This window comes from Gallinula chloropus, assembly GCF_964237585.1.
Source record: "Gallinula chloropus genome assembly, chromosome: 17".
Lineage (NCBI taxonomy): Eukaryota > Metazoa > Chordata > Aves > Gruiformes > Rallidae > Gallinula > Gallinula chloropus.
In genome coordinates, this window is record NC_140102.1 from 5,126,412 (window position 1) to 5,152,314 (window position 25,903).

The 25,903-nt window shown below is 40.1% G+C and overlaps 1 protein-coding gene across 2 annotated transcripts in view; it reads right to left on the minus strand.

The window, feature by feature from the left end:
• Positions 1 to 1,017: 1,017 nt before the first annotated feature.
• The window catches only part of ATP2A2 (ATPase sarcoplasmic/endoplasmic reticulum Ca2+ transporting 2), a gene marked incomplete at both ends in the record, with an annotated part of 47,206 nt that continues 22,320 nt past the window's right edge, over positions 1,018 to 25,903 (minus strand). Inside the window, 16 exons of one of the 2 annotated variants that reach the window (XM_084271823.1) lie at positions 1,018 to 2,135; positions 7,388 to 7,508; positions 7,619 to 7,736; positions 8,781 to 8,914; positions 9,314 to 9,399; positions 10,383 to 10,585; positions 11,639 to 11,859; positions 12,112 to 12,447; positions 13,756 to 13,974; positions 14,170 to 14,292; positions 14,380 to 14,511; positions 14,957 to 15,059; positions 18,278 to 18,366; positions 21,074 to 21,538; positions 22,297 to 22,382; positions 24,162 to 24,242. In XM_084271823.1, the coding sequence (XP_084127949.1) occupies positions 2,122 to 2,135; positions 7,388 to 7,508; positions 7,619 to 7,736; positions 8,781 to 8,914; positions 9,314 to 9,399; positions 10,383 to 10,585; positions 11,639 to 11,859; positions 12,112 to 12,447; positions 13,756 to 13,974; positions 14,170 to 14,292; positions 14,380 to 14,511; positions 14,957 to 15,059; positions 18,278 to 18,366; positions 21,074 to 21,538; positions 22,297 to 22,382; positions 24,162 to 24,242 (2,531 nt within the window). Of the gene's footprint in view, positions 2,136 to 7,238; positions 7,509 to 7,618; positions 7,737 to 8,780; positions 8,915 to 9,313; positions 9,400 to 10,382; positions 10,586 to 11,638; positions 11,860 to 12,111; positions 12,448 to 13,755; positions 13,975 to 14,169; positions 14,293 to 14,379; positions 14,512 to 14,956; positions 15,060 to 18,277; positions 18,367 to 21,073; positions 21,539 to 22,296; positions 22,383 to 24,161; positions 24,243 to 25,903 lie in introns of those variants that run through there. The other variant, XM_084271822.1, reaches the window with a different exon arrangement.

Consider the following 25,903-nt stretch of genomic DNA (forward strand, 5'->3'; position numbering starts at 1 on the left):
CTGGAGTAACTTTCACACTGCTGTATTGGTACAACACGGTGAGGGCAGTGGTGTGAGGAACTGGAGCCCAGCTGCCTTCTGAGAAAGAAGTGGGCGAGGAAGCTGGTGCTTCCTAACAAAGGCAAGGCCAGAGGTTACAAGGGGAGAAGCAGGTGCTCATGGGGCAGGTTCTTCCACTGTGCTCTGCGCAATTGACCTCACCAGTTTAGCACAGGCATCCATGTAAAGCCTAACAGGCCCCTTGCCCCAGGCTCTTCTGGCCGCAGTGGGCCAGCTCGGAGGGTTTGCTGGCATAAGCAGAGTCCATGTGTGCTGGAGACACTATAAATAATGGGGGGAAGAGCTGGAGCTGGAGATAAGAGCCGAGTGCTGAAGGGGGTTCTGACAGCTGCGGCCCAGGGCTTCGGCGTGGAGCTGGGCTTGCTTAGAACAACACTACCATAGTAGGAAGCGTCCCCAAGCAGCTCAGCCCTACGGCTTAATGCATCCTCCAGCATCTTGCAGTTCAGCTGGAGGCTGGAATTTACCCCTTGTATTTTTAAACCTCAGGCTGTTGTGGTTGAAGGGGCTCAGATGTGTCACCTCGTTTGGATAAGGCCGTTGGCTAGCAGCGCGCCGTACCGCAGGCTGGAGGGCGAGAGGCATTATGCTTAATTTAAAACACGTTCCTGAAGTTGGCTGAGGGTTGTTCTTCGGAGACGCTCCCCCTCCTCTGACTCCAAACAAAACTTAGTTTATGGCTTTGGAGCGGAGCGTTACAGACACTTGGAAGCCCAGCTCTTCCCCTGGGAGAGCTTTAACCTTGCCTAACACCGAACACGGGACGCCTGCGCTGTGAGCTGGCAGAACAACTCAGGGGTTGGGGAACAGAGTAAGCCACAGCCGAGCAAAGCTAAGCATGGTAGGCGTTTGGTTCATCTTCCTTTTCCCCTATGGCAGGGGGAAGAGGCTACCAGCTACTTCAGGCCGGGGCAATTTAGAAACTAGAAAAGGACAAAAAAAAATATTAAAGATGTATTTGGGAAAGAAATGTTTATTTTAAGTTTCTCAGAGGGGTTTTACAAACAATGGAGCATTTTAAAAAAATCGAGTGATCAAAGTACTTGACAGTGTCCCTTAAACACACACACAAGCCCCTGGACAGAGGAAATCACACCAGCGCGGAGGTCAATACTGCTGGAAGAGCAGCTGGCATCTGCATAGTTCTAGGAGGAAAGACTGCAATGGTAGTGGTGCTACTAAGTGTCATCCTGGCATGAATGTAAGAGCGCTGAAGTATGTACGCGTGTACCTGCGGAAAACAAAGTGCATAAAATAACACGCCAAGTATGTATTGTAGAATAAATTTATTTACCCCATACAAATGAAACTAGGTGTGATGCTTCTTACTGTCAGCATGTAGATAGACAACTGATCTTATTTACAACTTCTAAAGGTCACACATGCAGTCGTGGTAACCGGCTACGGTGGTGGTCGCTTTTTTAGCTAAATGCATCACGCTGTTTTGTATTGCACCAACATCTGTCTTACTGCCTTAGACTTAAATAAGTTACATTACAGTGCAAAAGAGGTCGATTTGCACACATGATAAAAAAAAAAAAGATCCAAAGTTATGAACTGGAGGCTTACGGTCCAACATTCGTCTGTAATCTCGTCGATTAAGTTTATAAATAGGATAGCATTGTACATAAGCCGTTAGAGAGTAGTACGTCTGGGTGATACAATACAGAGGTTTGTCTACAACCAAAGGCATGCATTATTTCTGATATTGTACACTTTATAAACTGACAGTTTTACATACAGAAATATGGAAAATTGGCTGACAGCTCCACAATTCTTGTTCAAGGATAAACAAACTCTTCTCCATGCAGCACGGAACCCAAACTTCTCTGGAGAGAGTTTCCCATTCGGTAAGCTATATTGCACGTTTGTACATCTGTATAATGAAGTCCTAATGGTACCACACGTTTTCTTCCACAGAGAACACAATGAGTTTTGTTTTAGGGAAAAGCAAAGAATCTTTACACATGATACATGCAGAAGTTTTGGTAGATGTGTTGCTAAAAACACATGCACGCAACAAAACAACCTTACATTTCTGCAAAATTGTTTAGGAAGCGATTACTCCAGTATTGCTGAAAAGGAAAGAAAGAAAAGGCATCAGTTAATGAAAGGATGAATGCTGAGTATCATTATACAAGCAAGACTAAGATCAACAGTGACAGAAGGAGGAATGTTAAAGTTTGACAACTGGCTGCTCTGTCATTGAAGGGACACTCTCAGGTTACTTTGTTCTCACAGCCCAGGACCCTCCAGGATATGGCTGGGCGATCCAGAGAGCAGCAGAGCTCCCTTCGGCAGCAAAGCCAGCACTGGCTGCAGAGGGCTGCAGCAAGAAAGCTTTGGCCTTTCTCTGCCTGGCCAGGGGCAGTAATTAAGTCTTACTTGTAATTTCTACTCCTGAGTTCCATACAACACAGTTTGAGCTCAAGTTTTTAACAACTTTAGAGGGGTGTTTTTCTACTCAAGGCATTACATTGCAGGTTTGGCCCCAAAGTGACCTAACAGCGTCCCTTGTCCAAGTTATGCAGCTTATTCTGGGAAGCAGTAGGAAAGCTTTGAAGAAGTCATTAAATTACAGAGATTAATGCGTAGGCGAAGGGTAGAGTACAACGTAATAAAGCTACTACTGTACTTTACCCCTAAAATACGGCGTAAGGTTAGCCTTGTGTCTAGGAGAGTGTACTCTGATTCCCTAGAACTTGATGGCGGCTCTCCAAAACTATGCTTCAACACTATAAAATTTAGGCTCTCCTGCTAAGATTTGAAAATGCATATTAATGCAATTAAGGATGTAATTAGCAGAGATTAGGGAAACAGTTAATGGTTAGAAGTGCAAAAAAGTAAACAAGACAGGTGCAAGAGACAGACGACTTTGTATCAGTTTTACCTCCCTTCATCTCAGCAAATTCCACCATCATTAAGGTGTTTACCACATAGATTCTGGGCAGCGGCTGTGTTGGTGGAAGTGACAGGACTGCTGTACTGCATTTTATCATCAGATTAAAACCTCATTTTCTTCCCATTAACTCCTCCAAACCAGCCTCCCTACAAGCAGCATTTTGACAGACCAGTATATACTTTCCTGCAGCGCTCTCACTCTTATTTATTTGTGATAATACTTTGGGAAACCAAGGAAGAACTATTTTTATTGCTCAGATGCCAGCAAAAAGGTGCAGCTCACAAACAGTACTTTGAATCACTCCCATTTGAAAGCAGAGAGGGCCTGAGGCACTATGAAGATAAAAGCCCCTGTCTGAATATTTGACGTATGACTGCAGCTGCCTGACCGTTTTCTTTGCTCTGATGTGGACCAGGCTACAGAACACTGAATTCAGGGGGAGCTGCTCTCATACCAACCCCCGCCCCGGTTTCCCAGGATAAGCCGATATCCTTCCTGCTGTTCTGAGCACAAGGCACCATCAATCACACGATTGATACTCTTTTTATGCGCCTCTGACACTAGAAAATAAGTAGTGATAACGCCAGGACACAAAGGAACCCAGCAAACAGCTCAGTGAGGCAACAGCAAAGGGAAATGAGAAGTACAAATCTCTTTTCAAAACATTGGGTGGGAGAGAAAGGCCGGGTAACTTTGAGTTACTTCTGTTTAAGGAAGTGCTTCCATTTATACATTCACAGGGCTGACAGATGAGAACAGGAGTTACCTATTTCTATCCCCAGATGACGCTCGTACAGCAATGAGGTTGGAGAGGAAATACATAGTGAACAAAAGTTAAGGGAGAGTTTCAGCTCTTGAGATGTTGGCAAGCGTAAATGTATTCTAAATTGCAAAGCCCTCTCTTCCTGGCCTCCCTAAAAGGGCTGATGGCTGAAGAATGGCAGGATCTGCACAATTAAGGACAGACAGTTCAGGTGTTTTCTTGCAGCACATTACTAGCCCCACGCTGTATTTCTATGGTTTCTGTAACTGAAGAGCCATCAGCTGCTTTACACCATTCCAAGGTCAGAAGCTCCAACCACCTCCCACTGCCTGCTCAGCCCAGAGGGGCTACCACCAGATCTGCAGCACTACAGCTCCAAGATGACAAGGAAGCTTGTGGCAGACAGGGATTTTAGGGCTGGGTGCTTCACTGCCCAGGAGGAAGCTCATGGGAGATCTTAACATTTGGCCAGCCCAGCCCACACAAGGCAGTATTAGCCATGTGGTGGCAACACTTGGAACGCAGAGGTACTAAAAGCACAGCAACAGCTGTCACTGAACCGGAGATCAGCAAGTGCTGATCGTAGGGAACCGTAACTGCTCCGCTTCTACAGGGAACTTTCAACAGCAAGACTGGGAGAAATAAGGAAAAACAGGGCAGATTTAAGACTTCTTAGTTTCTTTAGGAGCCCCTTATAAAACCTGACTGTTCCTGCAACCTCAGGAGCCTGCAGGGATGAATGCCAACTCCATTTACCCACCAGGCACCCAGCTTTCTAAGGCAAGCTTCAAGGAACACAAGGTTCTAACACAAGTGCCCTAAGACATCCGATACGAATGAGCGCTCAGACGTCAGTAGGGAAATCCATGACTTAAGCAGCAACATTCGTCTTCAACAGAGACAGAGAGCCAACAAAGAAGCTGTTGAAGCCTGGATTCTACCTTAAATCCCACCAACACAGTGCTCTGGAGGTTCACACAAAAGCAGCTGCCCTGGAGAAAGTTCATCTGATATGTTGGGAGCACAAAGAAGTAACTACCAGTATTTGTTTCTAACAAATCACATACTTGAACATACTTTGATCCCAAGGAATCCTACACCACATGACCTCTAAGTTTCCTGTTTCAAGAAACAGGGACAAGGCTCCCTTTACTCATTTAGTAGTGCTACAGCAAGTGGCTGGTGCTGACCCCTGACTTTGTAGTACACAAAACCTTAGTTTGGCAGACAGGGTTTTCCACACTAAGAGGGCCTTCAACAGGATTTCCATGCTTGCAGTTCAGCAACACAACTACAACATCATCAGGTCCAGCTCCTCTACCTGAGTCACTTCACATCAGCATAAACAAGTCAAAGTCTATATAAACAGTGAGTATTCACAAGGCAGTGGGATTGCAGACCAGCTCCGTGTGTTTTGAGGTTAGCAACTAGATTTGAAAGCTCAAAACCTAGGGAATTATCCGTGCTCACTGGATTCCAGCTGGCACCAACAGAAGGTAGCTTTATCATTTTCCTCTAGGAGGAATCAGAAAGCTGTTTGAGTTTGGTTATTGAAGCAGACTGAGCCAGCACAAGATAACACAGCACCTGCTACTCTATACAAAGACACGATGACCCCGCTACAACTTTCAAAGCCCATCCTGTTAAGCTGAGACTGTTCTTTTGTCTTTTCATGTGACCACTGTACAAAGTGTTTCTACTCTCTGGAAACAGCAAGTTGTTGTTTTGTTCTGTTGTTTTGGGTTTTTTTTTACCCCCAAAGAGCACTGCAGATACCAGAGATGAGAGAAGGGTGGGCAGCTCAGATGGGGGAAAAAAGCTTTGGAGTAAACCAGCACCTGACCACAAGTACCAGAGTGTTCTGGACACTGAACATTCATGTGAACAGCTGTCACTGTCTTAAGTTACAGATTTGTCCAATTTTATCTCATACTTAAGACCAGAAGCTGTAACATCTTGGGGCAATAAGGCTCCTGGCTGCTATAAAACAAGACCCTAAAATACACTAGGGTGCTTTGCCTTTGGAGTCAGTAATTTGAGCTTCAGACCACAAAACAAGAGTCTAAAGTGGTGATAATAATGTAGCACAGCAGAGTTTGACAAAACACAGCATGGGAATGAAGGAAATTACTATTTATTCTTCAACATGTATACAGCATACGCTATTTTACAGCAAATCACCACTGGCATGGTGAAATGGAAGAGAAATACTCACTTTAGTCGATGAAAGTTGGAAGGCATTGGAGAAAAACACCACAGTTAGGACTGTTAATGACTTACACATTGTTGATACAGGACTGAATTTGAAAACATGCTTTAACATTTACCGTAATAATGAAGGTGGTTAGTGCCACATTAAAATAAAAATAGTTCTATACAATATGTTCAATTTAGTCATGTGCTATTTACAGATTTTACAAAACACACACACGAGCTTGTTACTTCAAGTCAGGCTACAACAGGCCAGCAAAGTAACTCCATGTATACAACTGATCATTAGTGCCCTAAGTGTAGGAAATCCCAATTTCTAGCTATGCAGTGCAAGTTATTTTTTCCAGGTCTCATTACAAGCTTTGATCTTGGGGAGGGTTGAGGGGGTGGGGGGGAGAAAGAGAAAAAAGAAAGGATCTGACACATGTAAATAAGGTATTAAAACCCAACTGAAACCTTTTGAATTAAAACAGATTGTGTTTGTTAAAAAGGCTTGGTTTAGATTTAAGTAGACAGAAGTAGCCTTCCCTATCCCTGGCATAATGGGCAACACTGGCAAAAATAAGGTCTGTTACAATAAAATACAATAGACACAAATAAATAATCTTAAAAAAACAACCCCATGTGTGTTGAGAGTATGGAAGAACCCCAGCAGGCTGCACCTGGAATGGTATTTTCTGCACGAGCAAGATTAAGCATACCTCATACAGACTCTGGTGTAAACAAGGACAGTCAAGAACTGAGAGTGAGGGAACAGCAAGTGGCGAAACCAAGAAGAAATCCTGATCGAGGTAGCAGTACTCTCTACCCACTGCAGAAAGTTCTGCTTACGAATAAAACCTGACTTTATGACAAATTAAGTTTGGATGATCATGCAGAAGACAAACAGTTACATGCTTTTTTAGTTTTAGACGACACACATTCATTCCCTAAAATCTGCTGCCAAATTTAGTTTGATAGTGTCCGCTGGCTCAAAAAAAATTTCCTTGTTTTTTCTTTACACGATGGATAGACTATTGAACAGAACACTGTACATGCTTTTCATCTACAAAAAAATATTTGCATAAAATAGTGTTAGTTCTCTGTACATGTCAATGGACACTTTAACTGTGTATAAAAGAGGAATATATTGCCCCCACTGAAGTCAGAAAAAGCAAAAAAAAACAAAATCTAGATTATGAAACCTCCATCACCGGCAAATATGTTCATGTGAAAATTCAGCAGAAATAGACAGTTGCTCTAAACAATAAAAAAATTAAGTTAAACTTTTTTCTTTGAATGTAAAACTTGTCACCATGTCAGTCAAGACCAGAACATATCACTAAAGTTAGTGTCTGTGCTGTAAAGCCAGATAACCAAGGGCATAGTAATGAACACAAACGGCCAGGAAACTCCTTCGGTGCATGCTGACAAAGAACAGGGTTTGGTGGCAGGCCGCACACTATCTTTACCAGGTTCCAGGTAGTTACGGGCCACATATTTAAGTGTTTCATCCAGCAGAATGACAGGTAGTGAGATTTTCAATACCATCAGCCACTGCGTCACATTCAAAGGTGTGATCTGGAAGATAATCTGAAAGAAAAGCCGAGCGTTAGAGCTCTTCTCCCCCTCCAAGCCCCTGCCTTCAGCTCCAGACAAGTTTTTGCTCTCTCTGTCTATGGGTGAAAGCTACATGCACTTACTGGCAGCGGTTCCACGTAAAGGATAAGGAAGTGGAGTGACATGGACAAGCAAATGGCGCCCACCAGCCAGATGTTTTCCCACGGGGGCATCCTCATCAAGGACTGATTTTCTGATAGACTGCAAAGAGAAGCATAGTACAGATGTAAGATACCAACAGGAAATGCAGTACATCATAAAAATAGCTGGGAAGAAAAGCAGGACGGCTTATCACAGTTATCCCAGGCATGAAGGGAAGGAAAGGAAGACACCAAGATACAATTTACCCATGTGGCACCTTGAAACTACCCTGGAATTCTGCTTAACAAAGCTGTCAGTTCAGCCACACATTCGTTTTCAAAAGCTTTTGTCTGTTCTACTCATTCCCCATCTAGTCTACCTTCTTTTGCTAAGATGCTGACATCCTCTCCAGGGGAGGGTAAGGGAAAGATGGGCATGGCACTGTTCACTGTACACCTGCAGACCTACTGCACCCGCTTCTTCTGAAGTTCATTTAGCAACCAGATGCACAGAAGGTCAAGTACTTCCACATCCTTAATGCTGGTGCTTGAGTTCTGCTCTTCAGAGTCAATGTGCACTTAAGGCTCTGCTGCAGAAGCAGCTGAGATCCAGAACATCAGATGTAGAGCAGTACCTTACTATGTAGGACTACTGCCGTACACTTGTATTTAAAGTTTATTTGTTTTTAAATTAACTGACCTCTAAGCTATTTGAAGAAAAATACCCTTGACATTGTGCTATTTAGTGGCTTCCATTTATAATCTAGTATTAATTGGCTAAACCCACACTCCCTTAGGGCAAGAAAAAACTATTTTCCATATCTTCAGCATTCTTATTTTAGTTCTCCTTGATATCACTTTATACCAACATAGGAGAGCTAATCTGATTGATTAAGCTTAGATTAGAAATAATGGAAAACATTTCAGTTGCTCATGCTTAGTGAAATACCAGAGTGAGTTGGCAGACTTAAAAATATACCTTATGATAAGAGATCTCAAATGTTATTTAAGAGAGTCATTTTGTTTGCACTACCAGGATTCAGAAAGGAAATATGACTCATTCTTCATTAGTTGAGCTGCCCATACACTAAGAATCAAATTGCACAAGAGAGGCAGGATTTTGGGTAAGCTGTGCTGAAACTCTGGACTATTAGGACACACGAACCTGTTGAGAGCATTGCACATCTCTATGGTGACAAGTACAGAAAGAGCCATTGTCATTGGATACGGAGACTCAAACACCACACAGTCCACACCAGAGAAGTCAGGATTGTCTTCTTTGCACTGCAGAAAATGGCTCTGGAAGAGAACAATGTGAACTCACTTCCACAGCTTGTTAACAATTACAATGTAAATTACGCATTATGAAATAAGCAGCAAGAATTATGAAATAAAACTCTGCAATGACTCCTGTAAGAACTGGTTTTAAACTATAGCCAGTTTTATAAAAGCCCCCTTAGTCTGTTACATTATGACATTTAGTCCTTCAAATTGTTTAGAAGCTCAAGCTATCCCACCTCTGAGCTCCAGTATGAAAACTAATCGACCATTATCAAATTTTACAGGAACAAGTCTGAAGACATCTCATCATATAAGATTCGGTTAACTACTGGTTTTCTACACTCATTTCACAGAACAAATATGAAAGCAGTATGTACCTCCCCTCTCCCCCCAAAGATACTAAAACTGAGCAAATACCAGCTGGTAAAAGGTAACTCTTGGACCACCATCAGCAGCGATAAACCACCAAGCAGCAGCACCCACTGTGGCAGCACCAACATAACCTTAATGAAAGCAAAGTGGGTTTTTCAGTGTTGTGAACAAGAGAAGAGAATATCATCACAGGATAATAACTCACTTGCTACACTTTACCTTCTACCTCAGTACTGTAAAAAGACCAAACCCAGAAAACCAAACCCAGACTGTAATTTATCTCTCTCCTATGCAAGAAATGTGCCCCACCGCTTGTGACTTAAGTAACAATTAAATACTGTAGTGGCATCTGACTATGGAAGTTGACAGCTAGAACTTTAGGCAAACAAGGATATCACTTGGAGTAATTAACCTGTGATTTTTCTTCCCCCTCCCTGAACTCAATGTGGCTGTTCTTACATTAACTAATACTGAGGTTTACTTAAACATCTGTGAAGTCAGTTCGGAAAATTAAGGTCACGCCTTCTGGCAGGAGGACAGTGTGTGTTAAGTATCCATGTAGATATTTATTCTAGCTTGACAGCTCTAGTGCTACATTTTAAAGTTTAAATCTACATCCACAGATTTCACAAGCTGATGCTTAGTTTGCCTCAGCCCCACGTTCACCTATTCCTGAAGGGCTTTTCTCTGAGGGCTGGAACACCATCCACTACGACAATTTTGAATGTATGGCAGTATGTAAAATTCTTAGTGCTTTCCTAGATGTCAAAATCAGGAGATTCTGACAAGTGGGGAATGTCATACTGATGTTATGCAACGAAGGCTTTTGGTGCCTCAGATGCTACCAGTCACAGTGATAAATCACCACTTTCCTGCTCTGATCACAGCACTGCCTACAAACATGCAAAAAGCAAAGCGTGACTCTTGAAGCAAAAAGCAAGAACACTGGTTTCTTAGAACATCTATTGTTAACTTTCAAGATTTCAGCATACACAGAGATAAGACAAACTGCTTTCAAGTGGATCTCAAAAAACCCCAAACCTACCCAAACAAAACCACTGCCCTACCTGCCTACATTTACTTAAAATCAAAGTAAAAAGCTCTTACTACTTACATCCAATAGCTAGGTAACGGAAGAAGAGCCATCCACTGATCAGTGGCTCTTTAGGGTTGCGTGGTGGCTTATTCATGATATCAAGATCAGGAGGATTAAAGCCCAGAGCAGTAGCTGGGAGACCATCCGTCACAAGGTTTACCCACAACAGTTGGACAGGAATTAGAGCTTCAGGAAAACCCAGGGCAGCAGTCAAGAAGATACTAGAAAAAAACCCAGCAGTTATAAGCTTATTTCTTGTGCATGTACATAAGTCCTTTTAATGCTTTAGCCTAAGCCTCATCACTTCTGTTCTCTCATACAGAGTTTCCATTTAGTATCACAAGCTGAATATTTACATTCAGGAAACTAAAAACATATCCAATAGCAAACACTTCTAACTACTGACATTTCAGTTCTGAAGCATTATCTACTTCTGGTAGCTGCAGGAATTGAGGAATTTTTGCTTTAACCATGTTTTCTTCCTCCACTCTACACGCCTGTATGGGTAAATCCATCCATACATCCATGCATAAAGGCTTGCAAGCCATTTTCTAGAAGACACTGAGACATCTGCAGACATAAGAGCACTTTTAGCTCAAATGACTAAGCTTCATTTAGCTAGGTTACTGCTAGTCCCTGCAACTATTTAATGAGCATGTAGCTTTCATGACTCCAAGCCAATGTGAGTAGACAGAAGAGAAACAGGGGCTGGAGCAAGAGCCGTATGAAGGACAGCTTTAAAGTTTATAAGAAAAAAGGCAAGACAATTGCTGTGTTATATTCTACTCTGGGAGAAAGTATGCTTTGATGTAAGCAACATTTACGTTCTGTTACCAGAAATACATTCTGTGGCATTGGGTCACCATTCCTTCCAAAGACAGAAGACACATTCTTCTGTAACTTGAGGTTAAACAAACATCTAAGTTTATCCACGACTAAGTTATCTGATATACCAGATCTTGTAATATTTGACTAAGGTTTTTGTTTTCCTACTCTGGAGAATTACTCCAATCCTGCAAATAATTGTAAAGCATTTAGCCACCTACTGAGAATATTACTAGAGTATTACATGCAATGCAAATCTCTCATGGTATGCTAAAATTCTCCAGTAAAGACTAAGCTACATGTATGCAGACTTCACACAATCAAAACAGTTATGTAGAGAACCTGTTTCTCTGGTTTTAGTGAGAAATACTGGAAGTAAATAACTAACAAAATACTCCACCATCTCTACTCTTGTTCTAAGGGGGAAAAAAATAGTATTTTAAACCTACCAGACAACTTCTCCAACATTGGAGGAGATTAAGTAACGGATAAACTGTTTCATGTTGTTATAAATTGCACGTCCTTCTTCCACAGCAGCTACAATAGTTGAGAAGTTATCATCTGCTAAAACCATTTCAGAAGCAGTTTTAGCCACTGCAGTACCAGAACCCATAGCAATTCCAATTTCTGCCTTCTTCAGTGCAGGGGCATCATTGACACCATCACCAGTCTAAAACAAGAATTTAAAGTTGAAAGTAGTAAGGCAGGCACTCACATATAGGACTAGAAAGGAATTCTGCACCAGGTGTGGTTTTGGATCTTTAAAAAAAGAATCCCTTCAGTGCAGACCTATTCTGAGATTTTAAGCTCAGGAAAACGTGAAAGAAGCATTTTGTAGAATGAGGCATTAGTCTGACATGGCATAGTTTGGGTTTAAACACAGTGTCTGGCTTTCAAACCAAGTAGAAATTGTATTACTCACCATAGCTGTGATCTCATCAAAAGACTGAAGAAACTCAACAATTTTAGATTTGTGGGAAGGCTCTACACGAGCAAAGCAACGGGCATGGTGGCAAGCATCTCTCTGGGCAGCAAGGGAGAGTTCATCGAATTCACGACCGGTAAAGGCTTTTGTAGAAACATCTTCATCCTCCACGAAGATACCGATGCGACGGCAGATCGCTACCGCTGTGCCTTTGTTATCACCAGTAATCATAATCACTCTAATACCAGCTTGTTTGCACAACTTTATAGATGAAGCGACTTCAATTCTTGGGGGATCCAACATACCCACACAGCCAACGAAGGTCAAGTTGGTCTGAAACAAGACAGCACCAAGTTTTAGTGCAAAATTCTGCTGACTTCTTAGCTGGCAAGATGATCATTTTGCTTGCATGCTAAATACCTCTCAGCATAGTGATATTTGGTTTTACTCCTTGTCTACAATATTCTGTAGTTCTACACTGAGTAATTAAGGCACTGAGACCTAGATCTTCCTGCCATTTGGTCAAATCCAATGTGTTATGATTAATACATTTGCTCTTATCTCAGGTTTTCCCCCCGAAAGGGTTACTTTCACAAGGGTTATAGCTCTGATGCTGAATACAGACAGCTGGAGAAGAACTAACAAGTCACAAATCCACATGCACATTAACAAGTAAGAGGAAATAAATAAGAATTTAATGCTTTTGGAATCACAATGATACATGGCACCATCTACAGCATAAGCATATGGGAGGACACAGTTAATTCTCAGAGCATAACCACACACTGAAATGGAATCCTACCTTTCCAAGCCAATCTTGCTTCACATGCACTTGTTTTATTAGTTAAAATGTGCTCTAGCTGTCAGCCTTGCAAATTCAACCTGCAAGCAGTCAGGTCTTTTTTTGTATCATAACCAGTGCCAGGAGCACAGTGCACAAGCCAAAACCTCATGCAACTGTTGCCATTCCTCCTCTCCTCCCTATAAATCCTGGATACAGATTCCCATTGGAAAATTACAGAGTAACTACGATTATAATCATAACCCTGACAGTAGACTATGGAGGAAGGGAAGTGAACTTGACCCTCAAAGCACAAAATGGCAGGTGTTTCATCACAAGATCCCCAAAGAGGTCTTGCAGTTGAGCAAAGTCGAACTGAAAACTATTAAAGCAGAAACCAAAACATAGTTTGTGGAATATTTTTCAGAATCAGTCTCTGAAAACAGTTTAAGGTGTTATGATCCTGAGGACCTTATGCATATACAGAAAACAATACAATTTGCAGGTGGGTGTCAAACTGATTTGTTTTATCCAAGCAGCAGCATGTGTAACTGCCACCAAAACCACACACAAAGCGTTTTTCTTTTAAACCCAAGATAAATTGGGGAATGAAGTAGGAGTGACAGGTGTCATAAACCACAGAATGCACCAAGTTTTACCCCTAAGTTTCTCCGAAAAGCGATACAGTCTTTTCTTAAACTGAGCATTCCCTTCAAACGTTTGTGTCTGACATCAAAAATAGCCCCAAAAAAGAAAATTCTCAGACATATACTTCCTCAGGGAAGAATCAAGTGCAAGGAGTCACCATTCTCCTGTTTGGAAGAGGGAGAAGTGTTAGAAGGAGATTTTACTAAGCTTACCTCATAGTTAATGAAATTTGAGGAGTCCTCAAGATTCATTTCCTCTTTTCTGGGTGGATTGTCATGGGTTGCCAGAGCCAAGCAACGCAACGTGTCTCTACCAGTTCCCCATTCTCTAATGACAGACATTATTTTCTGCTTAATTCCTGAGGTTAATGGTATTTTAGCATTTCCAACACGGACATGAGTACATCTGTCAATTACACCTTCAGGAGCACCCTGGAGAGGTAGAAAAGTGCAATAAATCTTAATAAGCAAAGCTTACTTAATGAATCCCTTGCCATTACAACATTTGATCAAGCTACAAAGTCCTTCCTTCATCTTCAAGCTGCAGTTAGTTGTGGTGCAATTTTTCAGTATTGTGCTACCTTTGCAGCCATTCCATTACTACACTTTCTCAGGTGAGGAACTGACCTTAACAAACATCTTACTCATGGATGTGCGGCTTGGTTTGTTCGGCGTACAATAGACAGACATAGACTTTCTGTCTCTTGAGAATTCCAGAGTGAATTCTTTCTTCATGAGTTGTTTTATCACCTTATAAAAAACAGCATAAAACCACATTTAGATAGTATATACTACAACACTCACTCCCCCATGAATGCCAGATAAGAGAGTACTGACCGAGTTGCAAGCATTTGCACGTTCAATTCTAGAAAGTCCTTTCAAGTCTGTATCAAACACGTTCATCTTTTCAACCAGACAGGTAAGCGCCGTTTCTGTGGCTTCACCAACCTTTTCATATACTCCCTTAGCCTTTAGTTAACACAAAGCAAACAAAAACACAGGTTAAACCTCACAAATTTCACAATGGAAAAAGGAAAGCTTTAACAAGACTTATTGTGGCTTATGAAACAAGCAGAACTATTTCAAGCCTTTACTCTCAAGATCAACAGAGAAAGATGTCAGTACTTTCATCACCAAGTCGTCACAAGAGGTAGCAGCCTCAAGGAGGTGAGGGAAAGCAAGAAAGCAGCAGTGCATTCTACACAACAAGAGATTCCCAAGTTCCACATTACACTTGCTGCCTGGCTCAAGTTTTCTCAGTATTCAACAAACTAGTAATTCCCAGAATTAATACTTAAAGGGGACCTAAATAGTCTCCCCCTTGACTACAAGGGGATAACTAAAAAGTACATCATAGACAAATGAGAATGAACATTCATCCTCATTCTCACTCTGCTCTAGGGTAAGTACTTACTTCATTGTAATCCAAAGAGGAATCGTTACAGAGCGCACAAATCGTTGCAAGTTCCACAAGGCCATCATACTGGCTACATTTAATAAGTTTGTCATCTTTGTGCCTTTACAAAGAAGAAAACGGGGAGATTTAAGTTAGTTCTTTAGTATTAGCATCCCACCTTTTCCCTTCTTTAATCCTTTTACTGTATTTCTATTTAGTACAATGCTTATTAGTTATGGGCTCAGAACTACAGAACTAGAAGCTATCAAGAAGAGCATGTTTGATAAAGGTGAGTTCTGAAGTTTAGATCAAAGAGTCACGAACAGAATGACATGATTATCGATGAAATCACTACCTGAATCACAAAACCTCATTTCCTCAGTGACAGTCATGCAGCAAGGCAGAAGATAAGAGCTCAGTGAACTGGCACAGGAAGCAGTATTATGAGTATGCACTGAGTTGGAGGGGAGTTCCAAGCACGAGAGGGGTACTGTTGGATACCTGAGGAGATTATCTTCTGTAGTGATGCTGCATATTCTGCAGATTTACTGCCATGCATGACATGCATGCACAGGGCAGGCTTTAAAGCAGATCTGGCCTCTAATTTCTTAAAAACTAATCTGGTCTTTACATGAAGCTCCCAAACCATTTCACTGTGTAAATTTCAGTAGAGAAGAAATACTCTGTTTCCTTAGTCATATACACACTTAATGATGAAACTGGAACATTCAGATAGAAAGAGGGAAGGTGCATTTCCCTAAACTAATGCACCATTTAAGACATCACAAATAATCAACTTTTTCACTATCGCATTTGGAAATAGTCACTGAATTCATTTTCTGGAACTTTAGCATATTTCTAGAGTAAGCATAAAAGAGGCTAGACAGCACACAGTACTGTTACTTCCCCCATACCAAAATTAGTAAGCCCTCATTTATATACTATCCTTCAAGGAGGAAAAAAAGGTCTAGTGACAGAAAGACATAATCACAGCTCCACAGGAATTCATAACATAGACCATGACATGTCCAATTATGTAAGCTTTTGTTCAGTTTCTTGTAGTCCTACAAACAAATTCTGAAGTGGTGTATCATAGCATGTGAACAAAATGCATCTTTTAAAAAAAAGTATGTTTTTTAAAGTTTCATTTTGCATACAATTCTACAGCCAGTGGCTTTAAAGTTTCCACTCTTTAAAGTTCCCAGCAGCTCTCAGTCTGTCCCCTTGTCTGTCACAGCTAATACTTCCTGTTTTTGCCTGTTCTGAACTTGGAGAAAAACTAGCATACTTAAATATCTGTAACTTGTTATACCAGTTTGGTTTTGGTTTGTTTTCCCCTTTGCTTGCGTGTTCCTTATCAACCATTTCTGAAGAATGACAGGTACTAAGTTGCTGGAGTCAGTTTTGGATAAAGGTGGTGGTTTTTTCCCCCCCCTCCTTAAAACTTCAGGCTTTTTGATTAGCTAAAGATGAACTTGTTTGAAGGTCAAATACAATCAGCTTTTGTCACAGCTCTTAAATATTGTTAGCTTTGTGCTCTTGGTTTGCAAGCAAGCATGCAGAAGGCCTGTACTGAGACCCAACACACTACTCCAAAGTCTCTGACAGTCTCCCAACATGTCTGAGAAATCAGTCAGTATGAAATTTTAGGTTTTTTCTGTTAAAGTAACTGATTTTCTATTCTGAACACATCTTAGGGGAACGTTACATATTAAATACTTCAAGAGAAAAAATATTTGTTGCAAACATGCTTAATGGTTATGGAATAGGTTGCATATACAGTTATGGAAGACAACAGTATGTGAAGTGCAACAGAGGAACATCTGTCAGGCAAGAATGGTTCAGATCTGGAGCACATCCCGCTTCAGGGCAGTGCAAAGGACCAGAGTGCCACTTAAGGTCACCAAACTTTTTTCAGTGACAGTTTGCCAACTCAAAGTCAAGTCAGTCAACTTACTTTCAAGTCACCAATTTTTAAAAAGTCATCCATAAATACAGAAATAAATCAGCCCTAAAGGTTTGAGAATTTAGCCATTTGTTCCCTTATGCTCCAATAACAGCCTTTCTGTAGCAATTTCCTTTTCACAGAACGTTCTTTATGTACACAAGTGCTGTGCTATTAACATGCTTATTCACATTTCCCCAGTTTCAGCAAGTAAAAATAGAGCATTAACATACATTGGTGACTGTCTTCTTATACTCTACATCTGTCACCACACTATATTTTATTATTTTGTTTGTCTAGAGCTCTTGCAAGCCCTGCTAAAGCACAACAGCTGAATGCTTTACACGATCTAGAATGTCACCTTGCTTAAGTAAATGCCATCTCCCGAAATGAAAGCATAGGCTTTTGACAGCAATTAGCTCTGAAACAAAAGAGACTTAAGAAATTAAGACTTCCCACTGCTGAGAACACTGTGATCTTAACCGCCATGGAAATTAAACTGAGATTGGTGAAGATTGCAGGGAGTCAGAGGCATGCATGTGAAACTTCACAAGGTCATGTTTACGATAACTGTATCTCAATTTGACTCCGTACATCGCAGAGTTCTACCCTGCAAGTAAAACTGAAGTGTAAGATTAAAAGCATGTGGAAGACTGGCCAAGTAAATGGAGTGGTAACAATCCAGTAAGAAGAGGCTCTCCTAAAAGCAGAACCCTAAAAAATTCCTGAAGTTGCCAGGATGAACACCTATCCCACTACTAGAAGTTTGCAACTGATAAAGTAAACCAAACATACCTTCCTAAGGCACAGGTTTAACGCCAGCTCAAATACCAGAGGCTGAGACAAACGCACATCTATTCAAGCACAGATGCACAAAGTCCCATAAATTACTGAGGGTAGGGGTCAGGAATTTACAGTAAAATTAAGAATTTACTCCAACACATTTCTAAGATGCTTTAGAAAAAAAACCTCATACCTTCTCTGAAGCAGGCAAATTGGAAACACTGCGGTCACAGATGAACAGAGGCTCACCTCTGTATTTATGCAGGTTTTTTTTAAAAGAAGAAAGCAAACCTCACTTTAAAAGCATTGAGATAGCTAATCTCAGTCCAGTAAGACTTCAGTAGATCCTCTCAACCTACCCCTAACTTATTTTTAGATTAATACAGGTTTCCAATATTGCAGTGTTCCTTTGATAAGCAAGTTTCATGAAGGTTTACTTGTCTAGAATTTAACTTCCTTTTACTCTTAATTACTTTACCTCCTCGCCTGTCAGTTTATTAATAAATGAAAACTCAAATGATGAGAATGCAACCATTATTCAATAGTACATGCATCACTTTTCAAGCCTGAAGTAATAAACAGACAAATATTAACTTCAACAGAACACTTACACTTCTCCCATGGGAGCATATGTTGAACCAGTTACAGTAAATTCATTGAGAGAACAGCTATCCCCTTCTACTCTGTCCAGGACAAACATCTGAAATTAAGAGTTAGAAGAGTTACTACCTTTGAACAATAATAAATGCAATAATTAATGCAAGAGATTTAAAAGGCCTTAAGCAAGCAGGTAGAAGAGGCAAGTTCAGGTTCAATAAACAAACCAGACGAAACCAGATACGACACCCTGAACTTCGATCCCATATGTTTGAGCAGTTCCCTATACTGAAGGATGATGAAATACAAAAAACTGCACTTTTGCTCAACAGATCCCATTAGAAAGTTGAATTGTGGCACAAGTACACCAGAGTCAAAACCCACTTCTGCTACATACACTTCACTTCAGCAGTGAAGACTCCTTACAGATTCACTTGCCAATCCTGACTATATCCTCTTCCTAGGCTTCAGACCTGAAAACTCATTCTCATATGTATGTTTCAAACAGCAAATCCAATCAGTAGCAGCACTGGGCAGCTTGGAAACTGACATTTCTTCCCAAAGTGAACACAGAAACATGTCCAAACAGGAGAAGCTTCTAGATCTAAGAGGCAAAGTTTTAGGCAATAATCAGACTATGGCCAGTTTCCCCTAATACCAGCTGTTAAGTGAATGTATTTCCTGCATAGGTTTTCTAATTCTCTAAGTCACTTCATCATACACTAATAGCTTAAAAAACCCATTTAGATAGCTCAAGTGCCCTTCTAGCACTGGCTGAAATGTTATTTTCAAATAAAGAAACCAGTCTGAAGGATGCAGTTGTACCCTGTAAGACACCCGCATCTCCGTCTTTCCTTTGTTTCTGTTTCCTTTCTAGGAGAGCTGCAGGCAGAAGCGAATCTGGGAAGATGGAGATAAAAAACAAAGCGCCCAAAGCTGTCATACTCTTATCACAACTTGCTGGAGTGGTAGTAGAGAAGAAAATTTCTCCCTGATTGATAGTGTAGCTTAATGGAATTTCTTACCCCTTGCCATTTAGCTACATATTAGCAATATCTTAATTTCCCCTCACTGTTCTACCTCATGTTTTAGGCAACCATCTCCACAAAATACGGCCTAATAATTAATTGCACCAATGTCTGGAGATGCTGTGATCTGCAAAATTATTTAAAAAATAAAAAAATCTAGAAAAGCTGATAAATGAAAAGCCCACAAAGCAAAAAAAAGTTAATTCTCAGAGGGAGATAACACAGGACATTAAAGCAACCCTTCAACTCTACTCCTAAAGCGGTATCATTTCTGACAAGCATTTTAGTATAGGATTCCTTTGAACACTCAGGAATTACTATTTAGTATGAAAATTGAAACTAGAAATGGAATTACAGTTGTAAACCAGACTTCTTAAAAAGCTAAGCAGTCTCTCTGCTTAGAGTGAAACCAAGAATAAGCGTATTGTTTACAGGTATTATCATTTTGCCATGTTTGACAAAATCTTGCCATTAAGGTTATTCTGTTGCTGTCAGAAGTTAACAAGGAACCAAGAAAGTTGCACCGCACAAGATTTAAAACATTCAGCCCTCTAAATATGAGTAGTAGAGCATTTTGAGCTTTTAAATAAACACAACTTAAATGATGAGTTAACCAGGAAGCTGCCTGCTTTTGGCATCTGCATGATGAAAAAAATCCCTGCAAAGACTAGGGCAGTTATGCAACTCTACTGCAAGTAACCTCTTCTGGAATACTGATGAGCAGCTGCTTTGTGTCTCCTAGGTATAAATACTACAGTATTTAAGGAAGTAGAACAAGTCAACCACCAATTAAAAAGAAAAAAACATCCATCACATGAGAATAAAGTGCTTAGGGCTTATAAACTTTTGCCAAAAAACACTGGTGTTTAGTGCTCAACAGTTAAACATTTGGTATTCTAAACCAATGTAATGGCTGAACATTTGATGTCAGAGTTGCTACGCCACTGAACATCTACATTATTAAACAGAAGAATTGTATGCTTCCTCCACAGAAACCCTACACAGAGTATATGGGAAGCACAGAGAACCAGCAAATGAATGTGCATTTACGAGATTAGCTAAAACCGTCCCAAATTGATCAATGTGATAAAGAATATTGGGGGAAGGGAGGAGGGGCACGTAAATTATGCTGATGTAAAAACATGCCACACGTTGAAGATGACCCCGGCGATGCTGGTGACATGGTTACCTGCACCTCCATGCTGCCACCTTAGCCATATGATATTGCGAACTGAAAACACTATAGCGACCTACATCAGAGCAACAGGCTCTACTGGAGATAACATAACCAAATAAAGGTGGAACCACTCAGAAACCAAGAGACCTCAGACTACTCAAGCTACTGCAGTAAATATTCCACGTTTTTCTCTTTGCCAAGGTTCTCCACCATTGTCTCCTTGCTAAATTAAAGTCCTAAGTCTTTCACACTTACACAGTGTAACTGCCCCACCTTTCTGGAATGGGATAAACCATATTAAACGATTACCACAGACTGAATGGTTTACATACAAGTCAATGGAAAACTGCTTGCAAACAGCTTTCTCTTCCATCAAGTGTGGGTACAGCTATTTTTGGCCATGACTAAATAAGGGAAGAGATAAAGCTTTAAAAGACTACACAGTGGAAAACTGAATTAGAAGTGGAAGCTTATCTTTCAAAAATAAAGCAAGATTTTGACGATATGAGAACCAAAAGACCCGCGATCAAAAGAATTCAAGCAATGCTGACTATTCAGAGCAGCTGAGGAGAAAAAGAAAAATAGAAGCAGCTAGTTCAACATACCCTGCAGACTGACATCTGATTCGTGGTCAGAGTACCAGTCTTGTCAGAACAAATAACTGAGGTGCAACCCAAGGTTTCCACAGAGGGCAGACTTCTAACAATAGCGTTCTTCTTGGCCATTCTCCGGGTTCCAAGAGCCAAGCAGGTGGTAATGACAGCAGGCAGACCCTCAGGAATAGCAGCAACGGCAAGAGCAACAGCAATTTTAAAGTAATAGATAGCACCTCGGATCCAGGAGCCACCATGAACTGGATCATTGAAGTGACCAATGTTTATTATCCAAACAGCAATGCAGATAAGAGAGATGACTTTAGACAGCTGCTCTCCGAACTCATCCAGTTTCTGCTGGAGCGGGGTTCTTTCTTGTTCAGTAGCCACCATCTCATCACGAATTTTGCCAATCTCAGTGTTTACTCCTGTTGCAATAACCACGCCCATAGCTTTACCAGCAGCAATATTAGTACCCTAATGCAAAAAAAAAAAGGGAAGAGAAAACCTGCAGTCAATCTGGAAACAGGTTTTGATGGTGGGGGTTTGTTTGTTTTTGTGGGCTTTGATTGGGTTGGTTGGTTTGTGTGGGATTTGGGGGGGTTTGTTCTTTAAGATAAAACCCCTTAATCATGTCCAGGCTGTGTATATGGAGAAAGGTGAAGAGGAAGAGAATACCATTCCTGCAGTGTCTGTATGAGAAGACTCCAGCGTAGAATTTCCACTTACAGAATGGGAATCAACATAGTCAGAAGTTAATTTTTCTACATGGAGCCTTGCAACAATGAGAATTGTTATTTTGTTACCTGAAAGGCATTCGATTCTTCCTTTAAGCAAATCTGAGTAAGTTGTTCAATTCCTCTGTACAAAGCCAGTTGTCATTTGCATGGGCATTCTAACAGTCCTAAGAACTGTGACTTTACAAAAGCAGCATGAAGGCACTTTGAAAGTGCACATGCTCCAGCCTTCAGGACTTTCTTGAAGGACAAAAATCAGTTTCCTCACATGAACTGGTTTCAGCAAGCATCTTCCCTAAGGGCAGCTTTTATTAAAAGTCACTTCTAATTTTTAATTGATTTAGTTCAATGTACAGGAAGACACACATACAAATGCATACAGAGAATACAGCAAAGAAATCATACAGATTTTAGGTGAAAATCTGAAGCTCTGCACATTTTTGTTTATCAGTTTCAGTATTTATACAAGTGTTGGAAATTTCAGGACAAATAACTTACAGAAAAAAGCATGTTCTTCTTGTCTTGGTTTACAGCACGAGGATCAGGCACAGGGTCAGTGTGCTTTATAACAGACACAGATTCACCTAAAATAAAGGTAGTAAGTCTTAAGAAGAGATCGTGCATGTATCATCTTGAGTCCTGGAGGGGAATCAAAAACCTATAGTCCTCAGTCCTAAAATTTTAAGATGTTGAGCTTCTTTCCTCAAGTGATTTTATTTAATTGAAACGGGAAACATTTCAGCACACCGAAATAAGTGAATGGCTGGCTTTTAATGAAAATAGGAAAGAATTTAAGTAAACACTTTATATAATTAGAATTAATGAAGCATACACTAAGTCTTTTAAGGAACATGAAAAGTGGTCAAATAAGCAGCTGGTACTCCACTCCTCCTTTAAACGTAGGAAGATGTACTGCATGAATTAGGTATTTTGTGTGCTTCTTGTGCAGTAATGAGCACTTCTGTTCTCTATGCACTGCAAGAGGTATGTTCTCATTTAAATAATTGAATGCTACCAGAGTTATACATCTGCGACGGAACACATCACAGTTATACTGGCAGACTTTAAAAAAAATTGTCATGCAGCCATCTGTTAGTTAACTCCTTTAGTTGGAAGCCTCTGGAGAACTCTTCAGTAAAAGCCTTAAATACATCAATTTCTATAAACACGTCACAAAGGTATAGAAATATTTCTTTTCTATAAAGATACATTAATTACTACATCAGATTTCACAAGGTGGTAACACTGCAACTGAGGCTAAGAGCACACTACTCTTTGTAAGCTCAGGAGAGCCAAAGCTTCCTACTTTTAACAGCATCTTAGACTTCAGTCCTACTTTATTAGGAGACTCAGTCATCAGCTTGAAACAGGCTGAACACAGAAAAGGTTTTCTTTAAAAAAATAAATCTGTTATTGAAACAAAAGCAAGGAATTATTCCCTTTACATATAGACTTCCAGTGCATTTTTTCCACTCATTTCAGTTCAGATATCTTGATAAACATAGAATACCTACACATTTACCCATGCCAAACATAAGTAAGCTTGATCATTTCTGTGCTATTCAGGATCTGTACTTAGAACACTTTGGAGCCTGTTTCAAGACAGATTTGAGGATCAGAAATAGGTTTATTATGAATACTTTACTGCTTTAAAATTCAGGGCTAGTTAACATTAATTTATGCTACCAAAACAGGCAGACAGATCTTCATGTTCCAGCTGAGAGAAAACTGTTACAGCATGCCTGGTTGATTCCTCGCTTCTTTCCTATATTCAGAAGTACTGCTACTTTGTTTTGTTTTCAACGAATCTGAAAAGTACTCTAAATATAGCTCCTGCACTTGAGAGCTGGTACCAGAAAACACATGAATGTGCATGCACAGAATTTCAGCAAATAAGGCCTTAGTGTACTGAGTTTTCAGTAACAGCAGTTTAAAAGCTGCCTGTATTTCTAAAGTTACCCTCTTTTGTGACAGAAAAATGGATAGCTGTTAGTAAGACTTTCATGCTTTCATATTCGAGCAGTGACAAGATGTTCAAACCTAGAAGGCTGCAAAAACAAGAATAGAATTTCTAAATTTTTATTTTAGTTTCCCACAGATTACTAGTATGTGTCTCTTGGGAGGGGAAGCCAGAAAGCATTTCAAGTTTCAGTAAGAATATTCATCCCACTAAAGTGAAGATATAAAGCTAATGAAGCAACACATTCTAAGAGTTAAATTACTAGATTAAAAGTTTACTGCACATAAATGCAGCATAATACTTGCATAGCTACAGGCTTGTTTCTAATGGATTATTCTAAACAAACTGGGAAAAGGCACTTTCAATTATACACATAATTACACAAAATTCACAGAAACTATACCTGTGAGAATTGACTGGTCTACCCTTAGAGTTGTAGATTTGATAGAAGTAATTCTTATATCAGCAGGAACCTTGTCTCCAACTACAAAGAAATGAACATGACAAAGTTAGAATTTTACTGAGAGATTTCTAACCAAGCATACTATTACCTCTATCAGCCAGGAAAATGATTTTCCAGTAACTGTTCAAATGACTAAGTGTATTAACAGCTATTACTACTCTTGTGGTTTGCAATACTCCAATTTTCTGAGTATCCAATATACTTTGGCAATTTTTGCCTTCAAGATCTCTACCCTTACCTAACCTGGAAGAAAGAGGTTGTAAATCACTGGATTGTTTTTCTAATCACATGGCTACCACTTGACAGCAAAGGGAAAACATTCTCAAGATAAAGGTATCAATTTCAGAACATGTATTTATAAACAACCAAAACCTGCAACTAAGGTGAATCAAGTTTCCTTTTCAGAACTGTCCTGGAAAGTCTTCTGGTTGTTTTCTCTGTGCCCACAGCCAGTGTTCCGCTCTCCAGTGATCAGCATGTTATCCACATTTATTTATTTAGAAACTAAAAGAAGCTGTACTTTCCTTTGCAATAGCACCAACTGAGAGAACAGCATTCTTCCACAAATCCGTTCTTTTAACGTTACACTTTGAATACTGCCAGACATTTCAGAGTTAGAAGTAAATTTCAGATCATACACTAGCTTTATTTTTCAGTACTGCTATTCTACTAAATATACCACAACCTATACCCCCATTAAAATTTCTGCAGGACTCTATCCTACGTTTACTCTGTTCTATGTATATCTACTTTGCAGGAGACAATGTGGAGGACAAAGCAAAACCAAACCCCAAACAAACAAAAAAACCCTCCTCCATCAAGCATTGAGACGTCAACACAGCAGAGGATACAAGTTAACTGCACAATCCTAAAGACAACAGAGTAGTGAAGTCAATTTTCAGAGCTGGGTGGCCACAGTTTAGCTCCAGCATCTCTATCATCCCAGATTAATTCTTCCACCTTCCTGCTTTCTCTTACCTAGCTTTTCCTAGTTTTTAAGAAACAAATCAGAACTCCACCATTTTGTAACTACTGCAAATAAATGGCTGAATGCAAATTAATTTGCTAAAGTATATTTATGAGAGCCACATTTCTGACTCATATGGGGGGTGTCTACATTCTGCATGTCAATATTGCTAATAAACGCAAATAATCAAACATTCCTAATTTAATTTAATGCTGCAAGTATTTAAGTGTCAACTTCCTTTTTATTATAAAAGAACGTAAAGAAAGAAAGAAGAGAGACTAACTAGCTAAAAAAGAGCTGATCTTCTCAGTAGATGGACTCTGTGTCCCTGCAGTAAAATTAAAACAAGCTGCAATTCCTGCAGGAACTGCTTATGCAACTAACAGCAATAATGCACATTAACGAATACTACAATGAAGAACTCTGAAGTGGTGTGAGCGCCTTAGGACATACAACCACTGGAAGGAGAATTACAGAACAAAAGAGAAGAATTAAGTGCTACTTCAAATATTAAGTAAACTTGCAACATGTGACTTTTCGTAAGGTGAAAGAAACCTCAACCATTAAAATCCACAAAAGATTGTGTAATTTTGCTTGTAGACTTAGATCTATTTTTGTAAAAGTATGTTTATGAAGGGGTATAATAAATAGCCAAAAATTCCCTTTTTATATCTTTACAGCATATGAAAACTAATTTAAGCCACAATGCCCTTGA